We start from the raw sequence: 20,805 nt of genomic DNA, 5'->3' as shown, positions 1-20,805 counted from the left end.
CTTGCGCTGGAGGAAAATGGGAAGAAGGAATCCGCTTTGCAAAGAGGCTCTGATCGGGACACGGGGCAGGGGGAGGCCTGAGGCTGCGGGGCGCACTCATGCCCCAAGCCCGGAGCCCGCTGTCCAGGGAGCCAGGCTCTGTGCGGACTCCCAGAGGGCTACTTCCTAGAACACCTGGCCGGCACGCTAATCCCCAAATGGTCAATGCAGAGAAAATTACTCACGGTGTCTCCAGAAGCAAATGGAATCCGGCCTGCCCTCCCAAAGGTTAATTACAAATTTAATTAAAATGGGTCTGCATTTTTGGAAGGAAAGCCATGTGTTAAGGCCACTTGCTTGGGTCCTAATGGCTATTTATAGCCCTCTGTGCACTAAAGGGCTTTCGGGGTAAATATAGTGTCTCTTCTGATATTCAGGAACACATGCTGGCCGGGTCTGATTTCAGAGTTCTTGCCAAGCCTTTTAAAGCTCTCCCGGGTGCCTCACTGTTAGAGAGTCCTCTGCAGTTTGGGGCTGGGCATTAGGGATTAGGACCTGGGATTTCAGCACAAACACCCTCACCTTCTCTTCCTATAACCCTCTTATCAGGTAGCTTCCATGTAGCTCAGACCGGTGTGGCAGTGAGCCATCTGGCCTTCCCTTTCCGGTTGGGGGTGAAAAGCACAGAAAATCTGTTAAACAGAATGGAGCCTGTTGCAGAACGAAACACTTGGAAGTGTGACATAAACGATGGGAAAGAGCAGTTTGGAGCTGTTCCTCTTCAGTCAAGTGCTTCCACATTTCTGAGCCTTAGCTCATCTCTAAAATGGGCACAACAGTCTCATCTTGCAGGACTGTTGGGAGAACAAAATAATATACTGCATCTCAACAACAGACTCTGAGAAGATCACTCTTGTTATCTTTAGTGATTGAGAATACTAAGAATGTATCCCAAATGTCAAATATTTTAATTACTTAAGGAAACTCAGTAGGATTAGAAATGGAGAGAGATAGTAGCTACTGTGGAAAACAGTATGGAGGTTCATTAAAAAACTAAAAATAGAGCTGCCATATGATCCAGCAATCCCACTCCTGGGTATATCTCTAGAAAAAAATGAAAACACTAGTTCAAAAAGATACATGCACCCCAAGATTCATAGCAGCACTATTTACAATAGCCAAGACATGGAAATAAACCAAGTGCCCATTAACAGGCGACTGGCTTAAGAAGATGTGATATATATATAGAGAGAAATATTGCCATTTGCAGCAACATGGCTGGACCTAGAGATTATTATGCTTAGTGAAATAAGTCAAAGACCCATACCATACGATACCGCTTATATGTGGAATTTAAAAATAATACAAATGAATGTATATACAATACAGATTTACAATCCTAGAAAACAAACTTGTGATTACCAAAGGAGGGGGGGAAGGGACAAATTAGGAGTATGAGATTAACAGATACAAACTACCATACATAAAATAGATAAGCAACGAGGATTTACTGCATAGCACAGGGAATTATGTTCGATATCTTGTAACAACCTATAATGAAATAGAATCTGCAAAAAAAAAACCCATAACTGAATCACTGTGCTGTATACCTGAAACTAATGCAATATTGTAAATCATCTATATTAAAAAAACAAGGGCTTCCCTGGTGGCGCAGTGGTTGAGAGTCCGCCTGCCGATGCAGGGGACGTGGGTTCGTGCCCCGGTCCGGGAAGATCCCACATGACGCAGAGCGGCTAGTCCCGTGAGCCATGGCCACTGAACCTGCGCGTCCGGAGCCTGTGCTCCGCAACGGGAGAGGCCACAACAGTGAGAGGCCTGCGTACTGCAAAAAAAAAAAAAAAAAAAAAAAAAAAAAAAGAAGAAGAAATGGAGAGACATAAATAGCCAAAATTCAGTTCAAGTACTCAAACCGTCAAAAACCAGAAGACAGGTCATAACAATGTCCTATTTTGTGTGGTGAGGACCAGGAGGCAGGGCAAGGAACAGTACACTGGAGGTGGGGACAGAGAAACTGCATTTCCTCCTTGGAAATGAAAATGTCCAGGAACATTTTTAAACACCCAACTTTTTAAATGACATATGATATGCATATAGAAGTATGTATATATCCTAAGTGTAGAGTTTCCTGGATCTCCAACTGAGCACATCCCTGTAACCAGCACCCAGATCAAGAAACAAAGCATTACCGACATCCCCCCATCATGTCTCTTTCCAGCCTTAAAGGTGACTACTTTCTAACTTTTGATAACGTATGTGGTTGACCCTTGAACAACACGGGTTTGAACTGTGTGGGTCCACTTATTTTCAATAAATACTCAGTACTTCACGATCCGAAGTTAGTTGAATCTGTGAATGTGGAACCGTGCATACAGAGAGCCAGAGAGCCAACTTTGAAATTATGTTGGGATTTTCCACTGAAAGTTGGCAGCCCTGGGCTTCCCTGGTGGCGCAGTGGTTAAGAATCTGCCTGCCAATGCAGGGGACACAGGTTCGAGCCCTGGTCCGGGAAGATCCCACATGCCGCGGAGCAGCTAAGCCCGTGCGCCACAACTACTGAGCCTGCGCTCTAGAGCCCACGAGCCACAACTACTGAGCCTGCGCGCCACAACTACTGAAGCCCGTGCGCCTAGAGCCCATGCTCCGCAACAAGAGAAGCCACCGCAATGAGAAGCCCGCGCACCGCAACGAAGAGTAGACCCCACTCGCCGCAACTAGAGAAAGCCTGCGCGCAGCAACGAAGACCCAGTGCAGCCAAAAATAAATAAATAAATTTTTAAAAAAAGAAGAAAATTGGCAGCCCTAACCCCTGTGTTGTTCAAGGGTATTAGCAAAGTGGAGTCACTGGTGCTATTGACGGGAATGTCTGTGTGAAGGTTACCATGAGGATTCAGTTCTCCTTCAAACTTATTGTCAGTGGTTCTGTAACGAGCAACCCTGCAAGGTAGTCCATGATCCACCCAACTCCATACATCTGACACTTTGAAAGCACAACCTTCTCTCCACCTTGATCTTGGACGACAGCCTCGCCAGATCCGGAAGATGCTTGAAGCCACCAGCCCACAAGATCCTCAGAGCTTCGTTGAATAATGTCAGGCAGCTTCAACTTTGCCCCATGGCCCTAGTAATGAGGAAGAGGCAGGACGGGGCGTGGGTTCTCTGGAGCAGAATTAAGTTTGGACTCAAAGTTCTCACGGGAGCTTCAGTTGTACCTGCAAAAACTCATATCCACTAAGGGTGGTCGGAGTTTCCTTTTCTTTCAACTTATTGCCACAGACAAGGACTATTCCAACCCAAACACAATCTTTAGTCTACAAAGAGATTCTTGCTCCAAATCCCTGTCTACTTTACTGCCCCACTTAAGAAAGATGCCTGAACCTTCACCTGAAATAATGGTATTTTCTAGTCCAAGAATTGAGAACTAAGACCAGTATGAATGCATTTACGGGGTCGGGGACCATTCTGGGAAACCTGGGATGTGAAAGTCACAGTCTAGATCAGAGCTAGTCCCAGCCTGCCTTCACCTCTGGGGCCTCTTCAGTCTCCTCGGTTCCAAGTAGAAGCCACACTTGGAACCACGTCTAGTTTCAAGCCGAGTGTAGCTTGCATTCGCCCTAATCCATCTGTGAATCAGAGAAGAGTGTTCCCTCCATGGCTACATCACAGTGTTTACAACCCTTTTACTCCTCCATAAAATGCCCCAGCGCCCTGCCCTTTGACAGCCTCACTTAGGGAGGGAGAAGGGGAGAAAAAAATTTTGCTCCCACTACGCCTCCAGAAAGGCAGCATGATGAGTTTGAAGTTGGACAGCCCTGAGTCTGAACCTCAGTTCTGCTTCTGACTTGTGTGCAGCCTCAGGCACACACGTAACCCTTCTGAATGTCATAGCCGTCATCTGGAAATGAGGATACTAATGCTATTATCTTCCTCGCTGCACCACAGTGTAGAGTTAGAATGTAAGAGGTGACGTGTGGACAGCACCCAGAATGGGTCTGTTCCGTTGCTGTGCCTGATGGTTTCGGTTTCTCTCTTCTTTCTGACGATTTTTTCCTAGTCTGTGTTGGTTTTCTTTGTTGCCTTTCCTTAATGCATATCAAGACCCATTCCTTAGGATTCTGGACAGGATTCAGAGGTGAAGGATGCCAGGGCTAAGTCAGGTAATGTGTGTGCACATACTTGTATAAACATACATGTGTATGTATACACATACATATACACATATGTGTGTTGGGGGTTCTATTTGCCAGCGATTGTTTTAGATGCTGGAATGTACAGAGGACAGTTCATGTTGCAAAGAAATAATTTATAATTCATAAGAGGGAAACAGACCTGTAAACCGATTATTTCAATTTACGGAGGAATTAAAATCCACCCGAATTTGTTTTATAAGAGCAAAGATAGATGGAAATGAGACACCTTGAACTGAGGGATGGTTACACAGCTGTGTTCGTTGTCTAAAAGTTCCTTAAGCTGCACACTTAGGGTTTGGGTACTTTTCTGTATATATGTTGTACTTGAATAAAATCAACACAAAAAATATAAAGGGAGATATGGGGATATATATATATGTATAGCTGATTCACTTTGTTATAAAGCAGAAACTAACACACCACTGTAAAGCAATTATACTCCAATAAAGATGTTAAAAAAATATATCTATAAAAGGAAGCAGAGGGCCTTGGAAACTCAGAATGTAGCAAAGAATCGGTTTTGACCTGAGCTTCGGGAACCAAGCGCCTCCTGCCCTGCCCGGGGTCTAGTTGATCACTGACTCCCCCAGCCCCAGACATCAGCGACACAGGATTTACCTCCATGGACACCCAGGGGTGACAAATCATATAACAGAACATGTACACTGTGGAGGGCAAGGGTCATTGTGTACAAACCCTTCTGCTCCAGAGGATCTCAGCACAGCTTCTCTGCATTGGGCTTATTCCAGTGAAAATTCGTTTAATATCACTTCAGATATGCGTGATTGAACAAAACACAAAATTCCATGGGACCATCATTCATTAGGCAGGTACTCAACTGAAGCCCCAAACATGAAGAAATTAGCTGAACTGTCCCTTATTCTATGACAATATAAATGTTACAGTTCAGCATAAGCAGATTGAATGATTTTATTTGAAACATTCAGGGTTTTTTTTTCAGAAATGATATATTCACTAAACATAAATACAGTTTTGAAAAATGAGTCTAAGCTAGGATGCATTTAGGGTTGTTAGAATATGACAGTCCTTTTTTTTTCAATAACCCAAATTATGTGTCTAACAACCTGTGGCATCAATAACATGTTAGTTTAAAATACAAGATAAATTTATATAAAATTGTAACTGAACAAGTTAGGAAACATGCAGCACACCACTGTTTCACACGAGACTTGCATGTTTTGCAATGTTTATTTTTAGAAGCAGAAGTGCCTGGCAATTTAATTTAAGCACACCAATTCAAATATTTGTTCCACTTAACTGTGACAAGATGTCATTCCATTCAACCGTTCTCATTTTGTTTTATCATTTGATTATCCTTCCAAACTGATTTTCCTGAAGGTGGAAATTAGAAAGTTTAGAAGAAAATATGTTTTAAAAATAACACAAAACTAATTTTTAAATTCATTTATTCTGGATTAAAGCAAAAAAGAAAATATGGGATAGTCACACTATCGATTTGTGTGTGTCAGTTAAGGAAAAAACTTTCTGGACTCTTCTATCAACAAAACTGTGTGGGCAACAAATTTACATCCTTTGTAGTCAAAGCCTGTTTTCCCTTTTCTTCAGCTTCTCTTACTCTTAGCACACACATGCTCCCTTTTTTTTTTTTTGTCACCCTTATTATACTGTCAGGAAAGCGTGAGATGCTCATTTATACTAGAGTATCAATGGTTGATATAGTCTATAAATATTATGTCACTTAAAGATACTGACATTTTAACAGGAATCAGAAACTGAAGCCAAAGGTGTTTAGTGAAGGGTAAGATGGAAGGTGGAAGGTTTACTTGGACCACAGCTTTGTGAAGCCCACTCCAAAGATGTTCATTGTGGACATAAGTGCCTGGCTTGTCTGCCTGTGCAGGTCTGGCAGCCATGAACCCTGGCTAGCACGTGGACACCTTGCCTTTGGCATCTGATGGCAGGTGCTCAGATATATTGACCAGGGCACACCCTGCGGGGCTGGGAGCAGCTTCTGTTTCCCAAACACTTTCTGAAGACTTGGGTTCCTGGAAGTTGTGTTGAGAGAGCTGACTGCCCTTCCGTACACTTTGCTTCTCTGCCAGTTCCACGCGGGCTGCCGTGTATCTGCTCGTGGCTGTGACTGATGCAACCATGCACAGGGCAAAAGAACCCCATGCGAGGCTGTCAACAAAAGGCACAGTTAGGAAAGGGTGTAGGGCTATGATTCCAGGGCTTCCTGCTGGGGTGGAACATTAGCTGCTGGTTCTACCCAATTTGGACCTGGGTTTTGCAGCACAGATCTCAGAGAACAGCCAATGTGTTGTTGTAGGCAACGTGCTGATGGTTAAGAGAACAGATTCTGGAGTCATTGTGCTGAGTTTGCACTGTGGGTTTGTACCCATCTCTTATTAACTGTGTGACCTTGAAGTGGTGACTTCATCTTTCTGGATCAGTTTCCTCATCTGCAAAACTGGAATGATAGCAATGCTGCACACCAGTTGGTTGTGAGGAATTCACATGGGCATGGGAAGTACTCAGCACAGTATCTGCTAACATGCATTGCTTTTTGTTGTTGTCTCTAACCCAGGACACTGGCACTGGGCATGGTTATTTTTATATCCCTATCCTCTGGAAGCCTATTGCATTCTGAGTTGATAGTCTACACTTTTCATCTTTCACAGAACCCAGAAGAGTGGCTGCTGAGAAAGAACCTCTACAAACTGACGTGTGTGTATGTTTTCATGGGGTGGAATTCCCAGGTAAAATAAATGGCTCCATATCCAATCAGCTACAAAAACCCTACCAGTTATTAAGTTCCAACCCCACTCCAGGGTTTCCAATCATCCTTAAATATGACTTGACAATCAAGGATACCAAGATCTAGGAGAAAGGCCCAACAACAAACAGAAAAGAAAGGGATCTGGGGACTTCCCTGGTGGTCCAGGGGTTAACACTCCATGCTTCCAATGCAGGGGGCACGGGGTTCGATCCCTGGCTGGGGAACTAAGATCCCACATGCCATGGGGCACGGCCAAAAAAACCCCAAAATCCCACCCCCCAAAAAAGAAAGAAAGGAATCTGAAGGAAAAAGATAACACAAGGAACAGAAGAAAACAGCAACAAAAAGAAAACTCTGATTAATGTCCTCAGAGAAATATGAGAAGATATTGCATCAATAAAGTGATATCAGGGTATATGAAAAAGGAACAACTGGAAAACAAGGAAGATCTTGGTAAGTCAAATAAGATTCAAAATAAGAATTCAATAGAAAACTTGGAGACAAATAGAAAGAAAATGTTCAGAAATACCAAAAAGAGAAAGAGATAGAAAATATAAGGGGTGCAACAACATCTAGATAATTAATCCAATAGACCCGATATCTAACTCATAAAAATTCTCTGAAAAGAGAGCAGAAGACTGAGGCATGGAAAAATCAAAGACATAATACAAGAAAAATTCTCAGAATTCTAGGACGTGAATATTCAAATTTAAGGGCTCACCAAGCACATGAAAGAAGAATGAATGTGAAGGAAAGAAGATCCCCTTCAAGGTACCTTATCATGACATTTCAGAACTCCAGAAATAAAGAGTAGAAAACAATAGATTACCTGTAATAGAACATGAATCAGAATGGTATTGGACTCTTGATGGAAACAATACATTCTAGAAGGAAACAGAGACATCTTCAAAATTCTAAGGGAGAATGACTTTCAACACAGAATTTTACATGCCACCAAACTATCAATCAAGATGGAACATTGAAAAAATACATTTCCAGACATGCAAGGAATAAAATAATTTATCTCTCATTGAACCCTTTCTTCAAAAGCTACTGGAGGGGGCTTCCCTGGTGGCACAGTGGTTGAGAGTCCGCCTGCCGATGCAGGGGACATGGGTTCGTGCCCCGGTCCAGGAAGATCCCACATGCCACAGAGCGGCTGGGCCTGTGAGCCATGGCCGCTGGGCCTGCGCGTCCAGAGCCTGTGCTCCGCAACGGGAGAGGCCACAACAGTGAGAGGCCCGTGTACCGCAAAACAAACAAACAAACAAAAAACAAAAAACAACTACTGGAGAATGTGCTCCCACAAAAAAGTGGATGTAAACTAACTAGGATAATGATACAGGACCTAGGACACAAGGAAACAAGGGACTAGCAAAGGGAAATCTCCACTCGACAGCTCCATTCCAGAGCGGAGCAGGAAGACAGAGGGTTTTGGTGGGTTGGAAGAGTAGATCAGGGAGAGATGGGACTGAGAGATTGTTACGTTTCGTACCATTTGATTTTTAAAAACTAGGTGTATGTATTTCTTTTATTGAAAATTAAGATATTGAAAGCAATAGGAAACAAAATGATATTGGAAACAGACCATTTTTCGAACTCCTGTGATGTTTGGGATTTGCTTACATCCACAGAAGTAGGACCTCAGTATAAATTGGCCACAGATCCTGACCCACCTGACATCCCTCTCAGCTCTAGCGCAGCTGTACTCCTGACTGTGTGCAGCGCTGGTGAGGTCACCTCAGGACCAATGGCACCTGCTCAGAGGGAGACAGCTAAAGTGACAAACAAGTGGAGAAAATGGTGTAAAGAGAAACATTTGTAAAAATTAACTTCTTCAGATTTTGAAGATGAAGAGTTCAAAATCTAATACATCGTGAAGTTTATGGATAGTCGTAACATAGACGTGTTTGCCAAACCCTGGTATAGTAGGATGAGGGAGTGAGCCCTGAACATGCCACTTGTTTTACAAAGAGAAAGTAACACGAGAGGTTGTTATAGAGGAGGAAAATGTAAGTATATGTATATGTATATTTTAAGATGCAGCCAGGATTCGGAGGTCCACATCAAAGAGAACCCCTGTGGTCTTGTGTGACATGGTCGAGTCTTTCTAGTAGAGCTAAAACTTCTATGTCATGGCCTGTCTTTCCAATAGAATCAGGGGCTGGGTCTCTCCTCATTGAAGTATTTATTAGGAATTATAGCAGGACTTTTCCCCTGAAGCTGTGTTTAAGAAAGTAACAGCACTATCTCTATTTCTTGAGCACTTTACTCTGTGCCAAGAATTTTATAAACATAACCTCTTTATATTCCCATAAGCACAACTGAGACAGGTATCATCATTTTACAGATGAGGAAACTGGGCTACAGAAAGATTACGAAACTAATCCAAGAGTAGCAGGTGGCAGAACCATGACCAAGGTCAGTGGTCCTACAAAACCTGTGTGCCTCCCTGCTGGTCCTTCGGGGCTGGAGCACCATGGCCAGCAACTCACCAGGATGACCAGCCATAGTCCCACGTCTGAGGCTTCCAATCTTCCGGTCCAATGTTCACAGTGATTTGAAAAATGGTTGTGTACATCATGTGGGCCACCATGGCTAGGAGCCCTGCACAAGGAAAGCTTGTGAGCCACAGTGAAGAATGTAGTTTCTCTACAGTACATGAGTTGGATGTCCAGAGCCCACTAGCCTCCTCCTTGAGCCCTTCCAAGCAGCCTTCATGTTTTACATGTACACTAATTTCTTAGAGTCCCTGATCTACGCAGTGGTATAGGCTCCTTTGCCATGTCATCCCTCCCAAGACCACATCTTTCTATTTTATCATGTCCCTGTGTCACTCTGCTCAGAGGCATCAATTTTCTATCCTCTCTTTCCCAGCACATAGGGGAGGTCCTTGAGCTACATTTGGCCCTAAGCCATACTTTACTAAGTTCTTTCATGTTATTCTTTAGAATGTGGATTGTTTGCTAACACATAAAAACTTTGCATAAGAATCTGAATATATTCTGGCCATAGTAGACTTACATGGCAAATAATTAGTGGGAACCGAAGTCAGTTGCCAATGTGGTTTTCTGTCCTTTGTAGGTGAATTGATCTTTTTGCCTGGAGATCCAGAGGATTTTTTTTCCTTTAACAGTTTTAGTGGGATATGTCTAGGACTTGAATGTACTGTGTAATTTTTTCAGGTATTTGGAAGGAGTTTTCTATATACAGATTTTGGTCTTTGGTCCAGAAAATTTCCTTGAATTTTGCTTTTAAATATTAGTTGTCTTATTGTTTTGTCTTTCTTTTTCAGGGACTCCCATTACATCTATGTTTTTATTTAATAAATGTATGGCAGGCAGTGACCAACTGGGGATCATCTTCAGTGGTCCAAATAGAAACTAGTTTTAACTGGTGGGGCCAGTTATTTATAAGTCCTTATGATGTATCTGCAGTTATAAATCCTTAAACATTCCACCTGAGGTCACATGCACACAGATGAAACTAAAGAGATATCCAGAAAGAAGCGTACTCATGATTGGGTGATTTGGAGGATGCTAGGACCTGGGGAGAAATCTCCAAGACTCTTTCCTATGAAGATCCAGAAATTGGATTCTATCATCTTTTTCACTAATGATAAGACTTGGGAGAGATGCGTTATACAAACACAGAAGTGATCTACAAACTGGGCTGATACACTATGAGGTTAACAGTGTTTTATGTATCCAGCCAGAGAAATGAAGGAAGTTATTTGTTCAGGGTTCTTTCCTGGGTGGAAAGGCCCACTTAGGGGACCAAATTAAGTTGCTCTAAAAGTTGCTTGGAGAGCACAGAAGTAAGACCAAAAAGAGGAGTTCTTTATTCATATGGGATATTGACCCCAAACTTGGATAATAATTTTTAACAAGCTACCATTTTTTTTAGTACTTACTATATACTAGGTGCATTCTTATTTAGTCTTCACCATAGCCTTTTGAGGTCGCTAGCTTGGAGAAGTTAAGCCACTTGCCCAGGGTCACACAGCCATTAAGTAGGAGAGATCTGAACGCAGGGAGGATTTCTCCACAGACTCATGCTTAACCACTGTACTAAACAAAGCAATCTCTGTTCTCAGAGCCAGTGGACCCCCTTCCCAGGGTTGTGACAAAGACATACTGATAAATTTTATTCTCCATTTGTGCCTATCCCCCTTTTGTTTCATCAGTCACCCATTGCTTCCACCAATGGGATTAATTCAGTAGCTTCTCCTGTGGACCAGGTGTCCTGCTGAATGGGCTAGCGACAGGAAGAGCCAGCCTGGAGCTTTGCCAGTTCCCTCTGGGGCAGGCTGTGGGGAATTTGCCTGTTCTGATGATGCTGTTGGGGAAAGTACCTGCAAGCACCATGAGGATGGCTACAGAGGCATCCACCTTGAGCCAGTGGAATCCAGAGCTGTGATAACTCACTCTGGAGCCCAGGAGAATGGCACTTGTCAATGTCAGAAGGATATTCAGGACCTCAGCCCCAATGCACAGCCACAAAATACCTGCAAAATGTAAGGATGACAGAGACGCTGGGAACTTAGAAGTACTAGGATATTTAGTCCTTTGATTTAGTTCACTTCTAAAACAAAAAATACAAAACCAGCACCGTGGGGTGAAAAACCACAGATACCTCTGCAGAGTCTTGGAAAGCTGACAATGAAAGGGGGGTCCTGGGGCTTGAAAGAGAAGTTTGTAAAGATTGTCATTAGCTGGAAGGGAAAAAGCACTAAGCAAAATTCTGATGTGGGGACCTGAGGGATACTGGAAGTCCCATGGCCTAGTTCAAAAGTTAAAGTGTTATTTTGATTCCACCAGAAGACATTATCTTTGTCTTTTTAAGGAGAGGATCCACTTAACCAGGGTGGGCAAAGGAATCTGAGCATTGAAGAGCCCTGATTCGAGATACCAAAATCTCATTTGTTTCTGTGTGAGCCTATGATTTACCCTTTGGGTGGGACCTCATCTGCAGCTTCAAGAAACTGGGTTGGATGTGGAAGGGAGTGAATAAAGGGGGCAGGGAGAGGAACTATTATTTGCAAAAGGCCTCCTATAAGCTAGTTAGGTACTGTGTAGACACAGCAATGAATGAGACAGATGTGGTCCATGCCATCACAAAAGCTATGTTCCAGCTGGGAAAACATACTAAGAAAGTAAGTACAGATTTGATGAGTGTTATAGAGAAGAAAAAACGCTATAGGAAGTGATGAGCTAGACTCATCTTTTTCCTGTTCTGTGGTCACCTCACATTGATAGCTTGAAGTCGGCCATGGTGGGAGCATTTACACGCTGGAAAGTTGCAAACACTACTGATCAGGGCTTCCCCTCTCCTCCGCAAAGTTGGTGGTTTAACATTTTCTAGCATTACTGACTACAGGGCACGTGAAAAGAACCAGTGGCTCTGGCTTTTGGACTTGACTTCATAGAAAAACCATAACTCTTTCCTCTTTTCCCCCAACCCAACCAAAACCATAGAAATTGTCCAAAGTGCGAGGAGGGCTGGTGGACAGAACGTGAGGAAGGTATTTACCTTGTTCTTCAGCTGGTATTAGACTCTGGAAACTCCTGCACTTTTCACCTAGAAGAAAAAGAGGACAGAGCCCGAGTAGGGTGAACCTTGACTATTAGGGGAAACTGTGTTTCTAGATCCCTTGAGTGTATCCAGGTCGCTTTGAACAAGGATTGGGGAGTGTGGCTTTATTGCCCCCCAACAGGTGGTGCCCCTCCCTGGGGGATCATGATACAGTCCTGCTCCAGTGAATCCAGGCTAGGCCATGTGCCTTTCTTTGGCCAAGAATTGGGAGTGGAAATGGGGGGCGGAGGTCACTTCTGGTCAGAAGCTTTAAGAGCCAGTGTTTTGTCGTCTAAAGGGTCTTATCTTCTTGCTTCCGTGATCACAGAAGCACAAGTCCAGATGGAGTCTCTGTCTGCCTAGATCCCTGAGTGGCTCCAGTGAGGAGACACTGCTTGCAGGCCTGAAAAGTACAAATAGCAAGAGCTAGAAATGAATTTGTTGGCTTAAACTGCTGGGACTTGGGGGTTGTCTGTTATTATAGCATAACTTAGCCCATCTGGACTGTTGCTGCAAGCCTTAGACCAGGGGTACTTGAGTTCCCAAACAGCATCCATGGTGATGTGAGTCGCAAATAATTTCTTTCTGGGTAGAGGGAAAGTGACAATGTTTGTAATCATTAAAAAAAATGAATTAGAGCAGACATCAGAACTATCTCTGCTACCGAGTGAGCCAATTACTCGTACTCCATTTTGCTTTCTGGAAGGGAAAGGAAAGGAAGCAGTTATTATGTGTGTACCAGGTACAGGGCAGAACCCACCACCAGACTTATTCTGTGCTCTGGGGAGTGTGCTTTGCCTGTATCATCTGTCACGTTGCACAGATTGTGTACCAGGTACGGGGCAGAACCCACCACCAGACTTATTCTGTGCTCTGGGGGTTGTCCTTTGCCTGTATCATCTGTCATGTTGCACAGATTGGCTAGAAAACCTTGCGTTGCTACTTTTGATGCGTAGTCCCTTTGAAGGAGCTAAGTCCTTACATATATACTGAGTGGACGGATGTCACCAAATTCTGGTTTGGGGGTGAGTGACAGATGGATGATTGAGACCACAGCAAATCACCTTCTGGGATCCTGTCCCAGGTGGGTGTGCCAATTTCTCCATACTTCAGCCCCGAAATGAATCGTGGGTGGCAGAGTGGGAGGAGCCTGGGAAATTGCCTGAGTCTTCTCTGCACAGTTAGGAAGAGTGGGTCCAAGGGCATCTGAGAGGAAAGAATGGTAAAGAAGACACAGGTAGAGGCATTTTCAGCATTAGAACTGGGCTTGCAGGGGCCCCGCCTGTGCGGTCCAGCCATGTCACTGATTTAATGCAGCCCAGCCGGCTGTAGCAGAGATGCATCCTGCTCTTCCCAGTGTGGGCTGGTCGGAGCTAAAAGAGGTGAAGTTAGGGGCATAGATCATTAACTCTTCAAAGGAATGGCTTTCCTATTTCTAAAATCTGTTCAACAGTCCCCACACTAGCCTTGCTTTGAAGATTAAATGAGACACTAGGTAGGAAGGCTGCTCTCCTTGTTACTGTGCACCTAAACCTTAATGGAATAAAATGAGTTCTGGGGCTTCCCTGGTGGCTCAGTGGTTAAGAATCTGCCTGCCAATGCAGGGGACACAGGTTCGAGCCCTGGTCTGGGAAGATCCTACATGCTGCGGAGCAACTAAGCCCGTGCACCACAACTACTGACCCTGTGCTCTAGAGCCCACGAGCCACAGCTACTGAGCCCGCATGCCACAACTACTGAAGCCCGCGTGCCTAGAGCCCGTGCTCCGTAACAAGAGAAGCCACCCCCATGAGAAGCCCTTGCACCGCATCGGGAAGAGTAGCCCCCGCTCACTGCAACTAGAGAAAGCCCGCGTGCATCAACGAAGACCCAACGCAGCCAAAATAAATAAATAAATAAATAAATTTAAAAAATGAGTTCTAATGGGGCCTTTTTGCATATAGTTAGCATAAATCATTATTTATTACTAGACTGTAAGCACCTTGAGGGCAAAGATCACGTCAGCCAACTTTTCTGGAAGTTTTCAGGAAGAGAAGTCACGTTGAGGAGAATCTTTGGACTTTAGAAAATATATTTTCTCTTATAGAAGAGAAAATTCCAGATCACTTTCCTATTCAAGAACTCATACAGCCTCCCCCAATTCCTCCAGCCTCACGTCTAAATCTCTCTTCTTCTTTCATGTCCTCTCTCCAGCAAGCTGACTTCCCAATGCAGAACCCTTTTTTTGCTTCCTTAGCGCAAGCCAGCATTCACCTTCTGCTTCATCAAGGACGCTATGTATGGCCAGGTGCATGCTTTGGAAGGTACAGATGCCCAAAGGCCATAACCCTTGAGATTGGCCACGCTCGACCTCCAAGTACCCTGGGGCCTCATTCCTTCATGCTTCTGCGTTGCCCCTCTGCTGGGCTATAGGAGGAAGAGAAATAAAGTTTGGGTTTATGATACCGCCATTTGGCTGAGCTGCCCTGCTGGGATACTCTCTGGCTTGATTCGGAAGCAGGGATTCATCTGCCACCTAACTGTCCACAACAAGTGGCCCGAAGGAGCGTATTTACACCGCCTGGGACCAAGAGCAACAGAATCAGGGAGCTATCTGCCAATCTACAGCCACAGTGGCCTCTGCAGCCTTCTACTTAAGTCCATTTGGGACGTTTTTCCTGGTTGATTCTCTGCTTTTGCTGGCAGCAGTGGTGTGGACAAAGAATGTCAGCTGCCGTATCAGTCAGCAAAGGATGTTGCGGAAAACCGGGTTACTGGCCCTAGATAGTGAAGATGCACATCAAAGGAAGAATTTCATTAAGCCCAGACTCTTGCATCTTCCCATACATAGAAAAGTGCTGCATTCATTTTCTTGAGATGCCTGGTTTTACTTTAATTAGCAGTAATCTTTTAATGTTTGATTACCTGTTTTTTTGCAAAAACTCCTATATATCCTGGCTCCCCCCTTACCTCCTTGGAATGGTCCCTCAGAGCCATCTGAGAGGCTGTCTCCCAGGCTTAAGTCCTCAGTAATGCCCCAGATAAAACATAATTCTCAGCTTTTAGGTTGTGCTTTTTTTTTTTTTTTGGTTGACAGCAGTGTTATGGCCATGGTAGCTCAACATTCGTCCTGGTCGCCCCAGTTCTACTAGGGAGGTCACAGCCTTGGGGAAATCTCAACACTCACACCTGCTCTCTTGCAAGGCACTTTGGGGCTGATGGGGGTCCTTTTTTCACATCATCTCATCAGTTTCTCACTAGAACCCTGTGAGCCAGGCTGGGAGTGAGAGTAGCAGATGGACATCATGGACAGAATGTGGCATTTAAATCCAACAGGACTGGCTTCTAAGCCAGTTCCGCCCCAGTCAGGAATCATAGGAAGTTCCTTGACTTCTCTGTGCCTTGCTTTCTTCATCTGCAAAATGGGTATTATCAAAGTCCTCCAATGAGAAAGTTATGAAAGTATTTTGAGAACAGCCTTCTACTTTTTGGTGTGTTTAATTATTGATAAAGGCAAGTACAGATATCCATAGTTTACAGATTTGGAGGCCAGGCTCAAACAGGTTGGTAGAATCAGGAGTTGAAACTGGATTTTCTCACCCGGGACCCAGTGCCTTTTTCAACGTCACCACCTGCTGTCTTTATACTTAATGCACGGAGGCCTAAGGGTCTATCTTGTCTTCTGAAGAGGGCTGCCTTATCTCAACAGGAGTAAAGAGGAGGCCCGGTACAGAGCCAGGGGCAGGGCAAAGTGAAAATGGAGGCCGGCGAAGGAGATTAAGACAATTCCCAGTAGCTTAGGAGGGTGAGTTTAGCCTGGGCGAAGGGTCAGACCACAGTGACCCCTTGATTAAGATGAATCCTCAGAAATGATGTTCCTTTTGAATAAGCCCAGCAGGATTAAAAGGAAAAATCTTTATAAATCCCACAAAGCCAGACAGGCAGGTGTTACATAGCTCAACAGAAGTTTACCAGCCAAGCCGTACAGCCAGCCAGCCTAGGAAACGGTGTCGTAGTCCTGGGGACAGACTCTGGAAACCTGTCTGCTGTTCTCCCCAAGCCCCCGCCCACTATGGGGTACCCAGGTCCCTCTGTCCTTGAAGTTTCTGAGTTTAGCAGAACAGCATAGTATTGGAAATCAACACATTTTGTTGACTAATTCATTCGTCCAAGAAAAAGAACATTTAGTCGAAGCGCTGCCCCAACCAGGAGTGTTTGTTTTAAATCTTCATTTCGGAGGTACTGTCTCTCTTTAAAGGCATTAGGGAGAAGATGCAGAGCTATTCGGTGTGACGTAACAGAGGATGACCTGAAACAGCACTCCAGATAGGGGATCCCGGGAGGGTCAGCTTTTAGGGGGATGGAGATGGAGCTGATTCAGAAGGAAAATATCCAGGAAGCCTCAGGGGGTAGCAGAGCTGGGGGTGGCCGGACAGCCCGAGGCTCCTCTCCTGCGCTTGTTCAGGGCCAAGGAGCATCCTCCCCAGGCTGGAGTCCTTACGGCCAGATCTACTCAGCCCCCCTCACCTCTCCTGACCCTCTCTCTAAAGTCCCGGGTGGGTGCCTTCCATCCACCTCCAGTTGCAGTCTTTTCCTTTGTTTTGCCCCCAAGTCTCCCAGGTACAAGTGGTGCCTAAATTAGACTAAATAGCAGATGTTTGTACGGAGTAATCTCCCCGAGGGGGCCCCAGGCTGCGCATGGAAAGCCAGATAACTTGCTTCCCTTGAACAACCAGAGGAACTGATGACATTGAGCTTATACGCCCACAAGCCCGTAAGGCTGAGCTGAACAAGACGTGCCCCCTTCAGCTAAGGCTGAGGCTTCAAGATCACTGGCATTCCCCGCTAGCCCTTACCACCTTCTGTAGGCATTTATTTGCAACCTAATGTAGCCCTTTTGCTTTATTTCCTTATACGTTTGCTACTATTTTAGTTATTATCTAGTAAAAATTTAATTCTAACTTTTTTTGTTTTAGGGGCATCTTGTAGCACAGTGATCATGTTTCCGGGGGGGGGGGAGAAAGTGTTCTGAGGACAATGTCCTCCTTTCTTCCTTCTTAATAAAGTGATGACAATATTTAAAGACCTCAGTTTACCTGCACGACCTTATTATATTAAGAAATATGTAGGATGTGAGGGCGATCTGGCTGCAACATCTGTCACCCCTTTGATCTCCAGGGTTGATTCGGCTGATCTGGCTGGCTAGGCGGGTGTCCCCTTCCTCCCTCACCGCTCCACGTGTGTCCCTCCCGAAGCTGCACACTCTGTTGAAGAGGACGACCTTCCCCAATAGAGGAGGACCGTTCTTTGGTCAAGGGTATACGAGTAGCTGCGCTCCCCTGCTAGAACCTCCAAACAAGCTCTCAAGGTCCATTTGTAGGAGAACGTAGGGTCGTCAAGCTTCCAAGACTCCAGGCACATCCAAATGAGGCACTGCACGTGGCAGTCTGCCTTTAAAAAAAAAAAGAAAAAACCCCCAAATATATAAAAGTGTGAGTGGAGTATTATCTTTAGATTGATGGGCGCAAACTTATTCATTGACAATTATAAGACCATTGCCCTTCAGTTAAGTTTTGCGTATTGTGGGTCTGTAGGGAAAGTCTAGGCTCAGGGTTAAGAAGTTTGAGTTGCATGTGTAGCTCTATCAGAATCTAGCTATACAATCCTCGGTGGGGCCCGTCTACCTCTAGAACTCAGTTTTACCATCTGTGAAATGAGTCTGATGTTCTAGATCAGCCTTTTCCAAAGAGTGTTCCACTGAACACTAGTCTCACAGGATATTAATCCTTATTCTACACAGACATATTTTTTACTAGTTCAACTAATTTTAGGAAACACTGGGATATGTAAGAATAAACAGGTTTCTTTATTGAGATTTTAATGTGCTAATGTGCATTGTGAATTTCCAAGAAGGAAAGTTAATCTATGACATTTTCCAAATTTGTTTGACTATCAAAACATTGTATTTAATTTTACAAAGAGTACCTTAAAAGACACCTCTGTGGAGTAATCTTTGAGGAAACCCAGCGAAGCCCTTGGTAAAGCCTCCTTCTGGTTTGACATGAAGTATGTAAGATAAACATAAATCAGAAAAGCGTCAAGAAATACATTCTTTACTTTTCCTTGGCTTTGTCCATGAATCACTGAAAACATCAACCCTTCTTAGAATTCAGCACGTCTTCCTGATCATATACGAAAAACCTTTCAGTCGTGTGACCCGTGAGAAGACGGGTGTGTGTGTAGTAAGCCTTGGTTAAATATTTTTTTTAAAGGAATGCAGGTTTATAGACCCCATCCCAGACCTGCTGAATCAGAAACTCCAGGGCTGGGTATCTGGATTTTTACAAACTCCCTGGGTGATTGTGATGTGCACCATTTGATAGCTGGTGTGATGCTTTATATGCAGCTGTGGAAATAGAAATAGGTGACCCTCAGATGGGGACTTGGAAAGGGAATGGTAATTCTCAAGCAGTTGGCCTAGGGGTATGATGATTGTATTTTCCAAAGCACAAACCTGAGACCATCTTGAGGACCCTTCAGGATGCAGGGTCATGAGCCTCCTGTGTCTGTGCATGAGGGTAGAGAGAGTGGACTGACAGGAAGAGAGTGCACTTCCCAGAGGAGAGAGGTGGGGAAAGCCCCTCCAGTAGCCTTAGCTCCTTGTACTGCTGCGGTGTCCTCACCACACTTAGAGCGAAGACCACAGGCACTGGCCTGTATACATGGGAGGGCAAGGCTTGGCACTGCCCCTCTGCAGTGACCACGGGGGCAGTGATGGGGAGGGGCACACAGCACCTTAGAGGGTTCCTGCTTGTTGCCTTTTACTTAGACCTCAGGAATAAACTACTAATGCTACGGGTATGGGAAAAGAAAAGGCAATTAGAAACTTCAGGAAAAGCAAAAAACTGTACAAGGATGTAATGTAATAAGCCTGAGATCAGGATGGGCATGTTGCGGGGTGGGGGTCCTCTCCTTTCCACCTTGAGGGCTGTGTTCTCCCAGCAGGAAGGGAAGAACATCCTGGCCCCGAGCATGGGGCTGGGTTTGCAGCCAGGCTGCCGAATTCCTCCTTCCTCGGTTGCTCACGAGGTAAAAACACCGTTTTCTGAAATACATCCTCCAAATTATAACTTTCTCTTCCCTCTTCTCTGTCCTCTTCCTTCACCATTTCCCTCCCCACCACCCTGTCAAGCCCGTTGAAGTTCAAAAGACATCAACGAATCAGGGTTGAGTAATGGTGGTGGTGGAGGGCTTGCTGCTATGTAGCTTGAAACTCAGTTTCCTCATTTGTGAGCTGAGAAAACAATATTTACTTTGCTGGGTTATTTCAAGTTTGCCTGAGATAAAGGTCTGACTTGTTCATGGTTTTACTTCTGGTATGTGCTCCATACAGGGGATTCCCTTCCCACCGATGATGATAAGAGTTTGTTTTCAAAGAAAACCTTCTGTTCCAAGACCCCTTAAACGTGCGGGGATGCAGTTTAGGGTTGGGTGGGGGGCCACCTGAGACTCACCAGAGACTGAATGACCCTAGGAAATGGTAAAAGCTAATGTGTAATAAACGCTTACCCTGTATCTGGTGCTGTGTTTTAGTGGATTCGGTCATTTCATCTTTTTTTTTTTTTTTTTTTTTTTTTTTGCGGTATGCGGGCCTCTCACTGCTGTGGCCTCTCCCGTTGCGGAGCACAGGCCCAGCGGCCATGGCTCACGGGCCCAGCCGCTCCGCGGCATGTGGGATCTTCCCGGACCGGGGCACGAACCCGCGTTCCCTGCATTGGCAGGCGGACCCTCAACCACTGCGCCACCAGGGAAGCCCCGGTCATTTCATCTTTATGATAACTCTAGAGATGGGTACAGCTATTGTTCCTGTTTTATAGATGAGAAAACTGAGGCTCAGAGAGATGGAGAGCCTTGCTCGAGGACACACAGGTAGTCAGCGGCAGAGCTGGGGTTCAAACCCTAGTGGCCATCCCGCTCCTGTCCCCCCGGGCCCCCCAGGCCGTGCTCACCTGTGCTGCCGAGGTTCTCCTCGCATGACTGCCAGAGCCCCAGGTGGAACCTGCGCCGGATGAACCTGTCGCCTCCCATCTCCCAAGTGTACTGGACGGCCTGGGTCCCGTTGTCCCTGCTGCCACTGCTGTAGCTCATGCAGTGCAGCACCCCCGGATGGTCCTGGCACAGCGGCTTTGCCACCCGCCGGGTCCCCTCACACCAGTAGCTGCTGCCCACGGCCGTGAGGGAGAAGGCGAGGGCGAGGCAGACGGGGAGGAGGGCCAGCACCCGCTGTCGCCTGGCCCGGTCCAT

General features: G+C 45.2%; 1 protein-coding gene across 1 annotated transcript; it reads right to left on the bottom strand.

Annotated features, from left to right (window-relative positions):
- Positions 1-6,091: 6,091 nt before the first annotated feature.
- GSG1L2 (GSG1 like 2) lies at positions 6,092-20,805 on the bottom strand (the record flags this gene model as incomplete). The annotated part of the gene is made up of 5 exons (XM_082603902.1): positions 6,092-6,350; positions 9,444-9,555; positions 11,303-11,455; positions 12,481-12,528; positions 20,511-20,805. 5 exons carry the CDS (start codon positions 20,803-20,805, stop codon positions 6,092-6,094), a joined length of 867 nt encoding a protein of 288 aa, XP_082460028.1.

Source organism: Mesoplodon mirus, assembly GCF_964341445.2.
Source record: "Mesoplodon mirus genome assembly, chromosome: 18".
In the NCBI taxonomy this organism is placed as follows: Eukaryota; Metazoa; Chordata; class Mammalia; order Artiodactyla; family Ziphiidae; genus Mesoplodon; species Mesoplodon mirus.
Note: the sequence above shows the minus strand (reverse complement) of the source record. Positions and strands in the feature narration are given on the sequence as shown.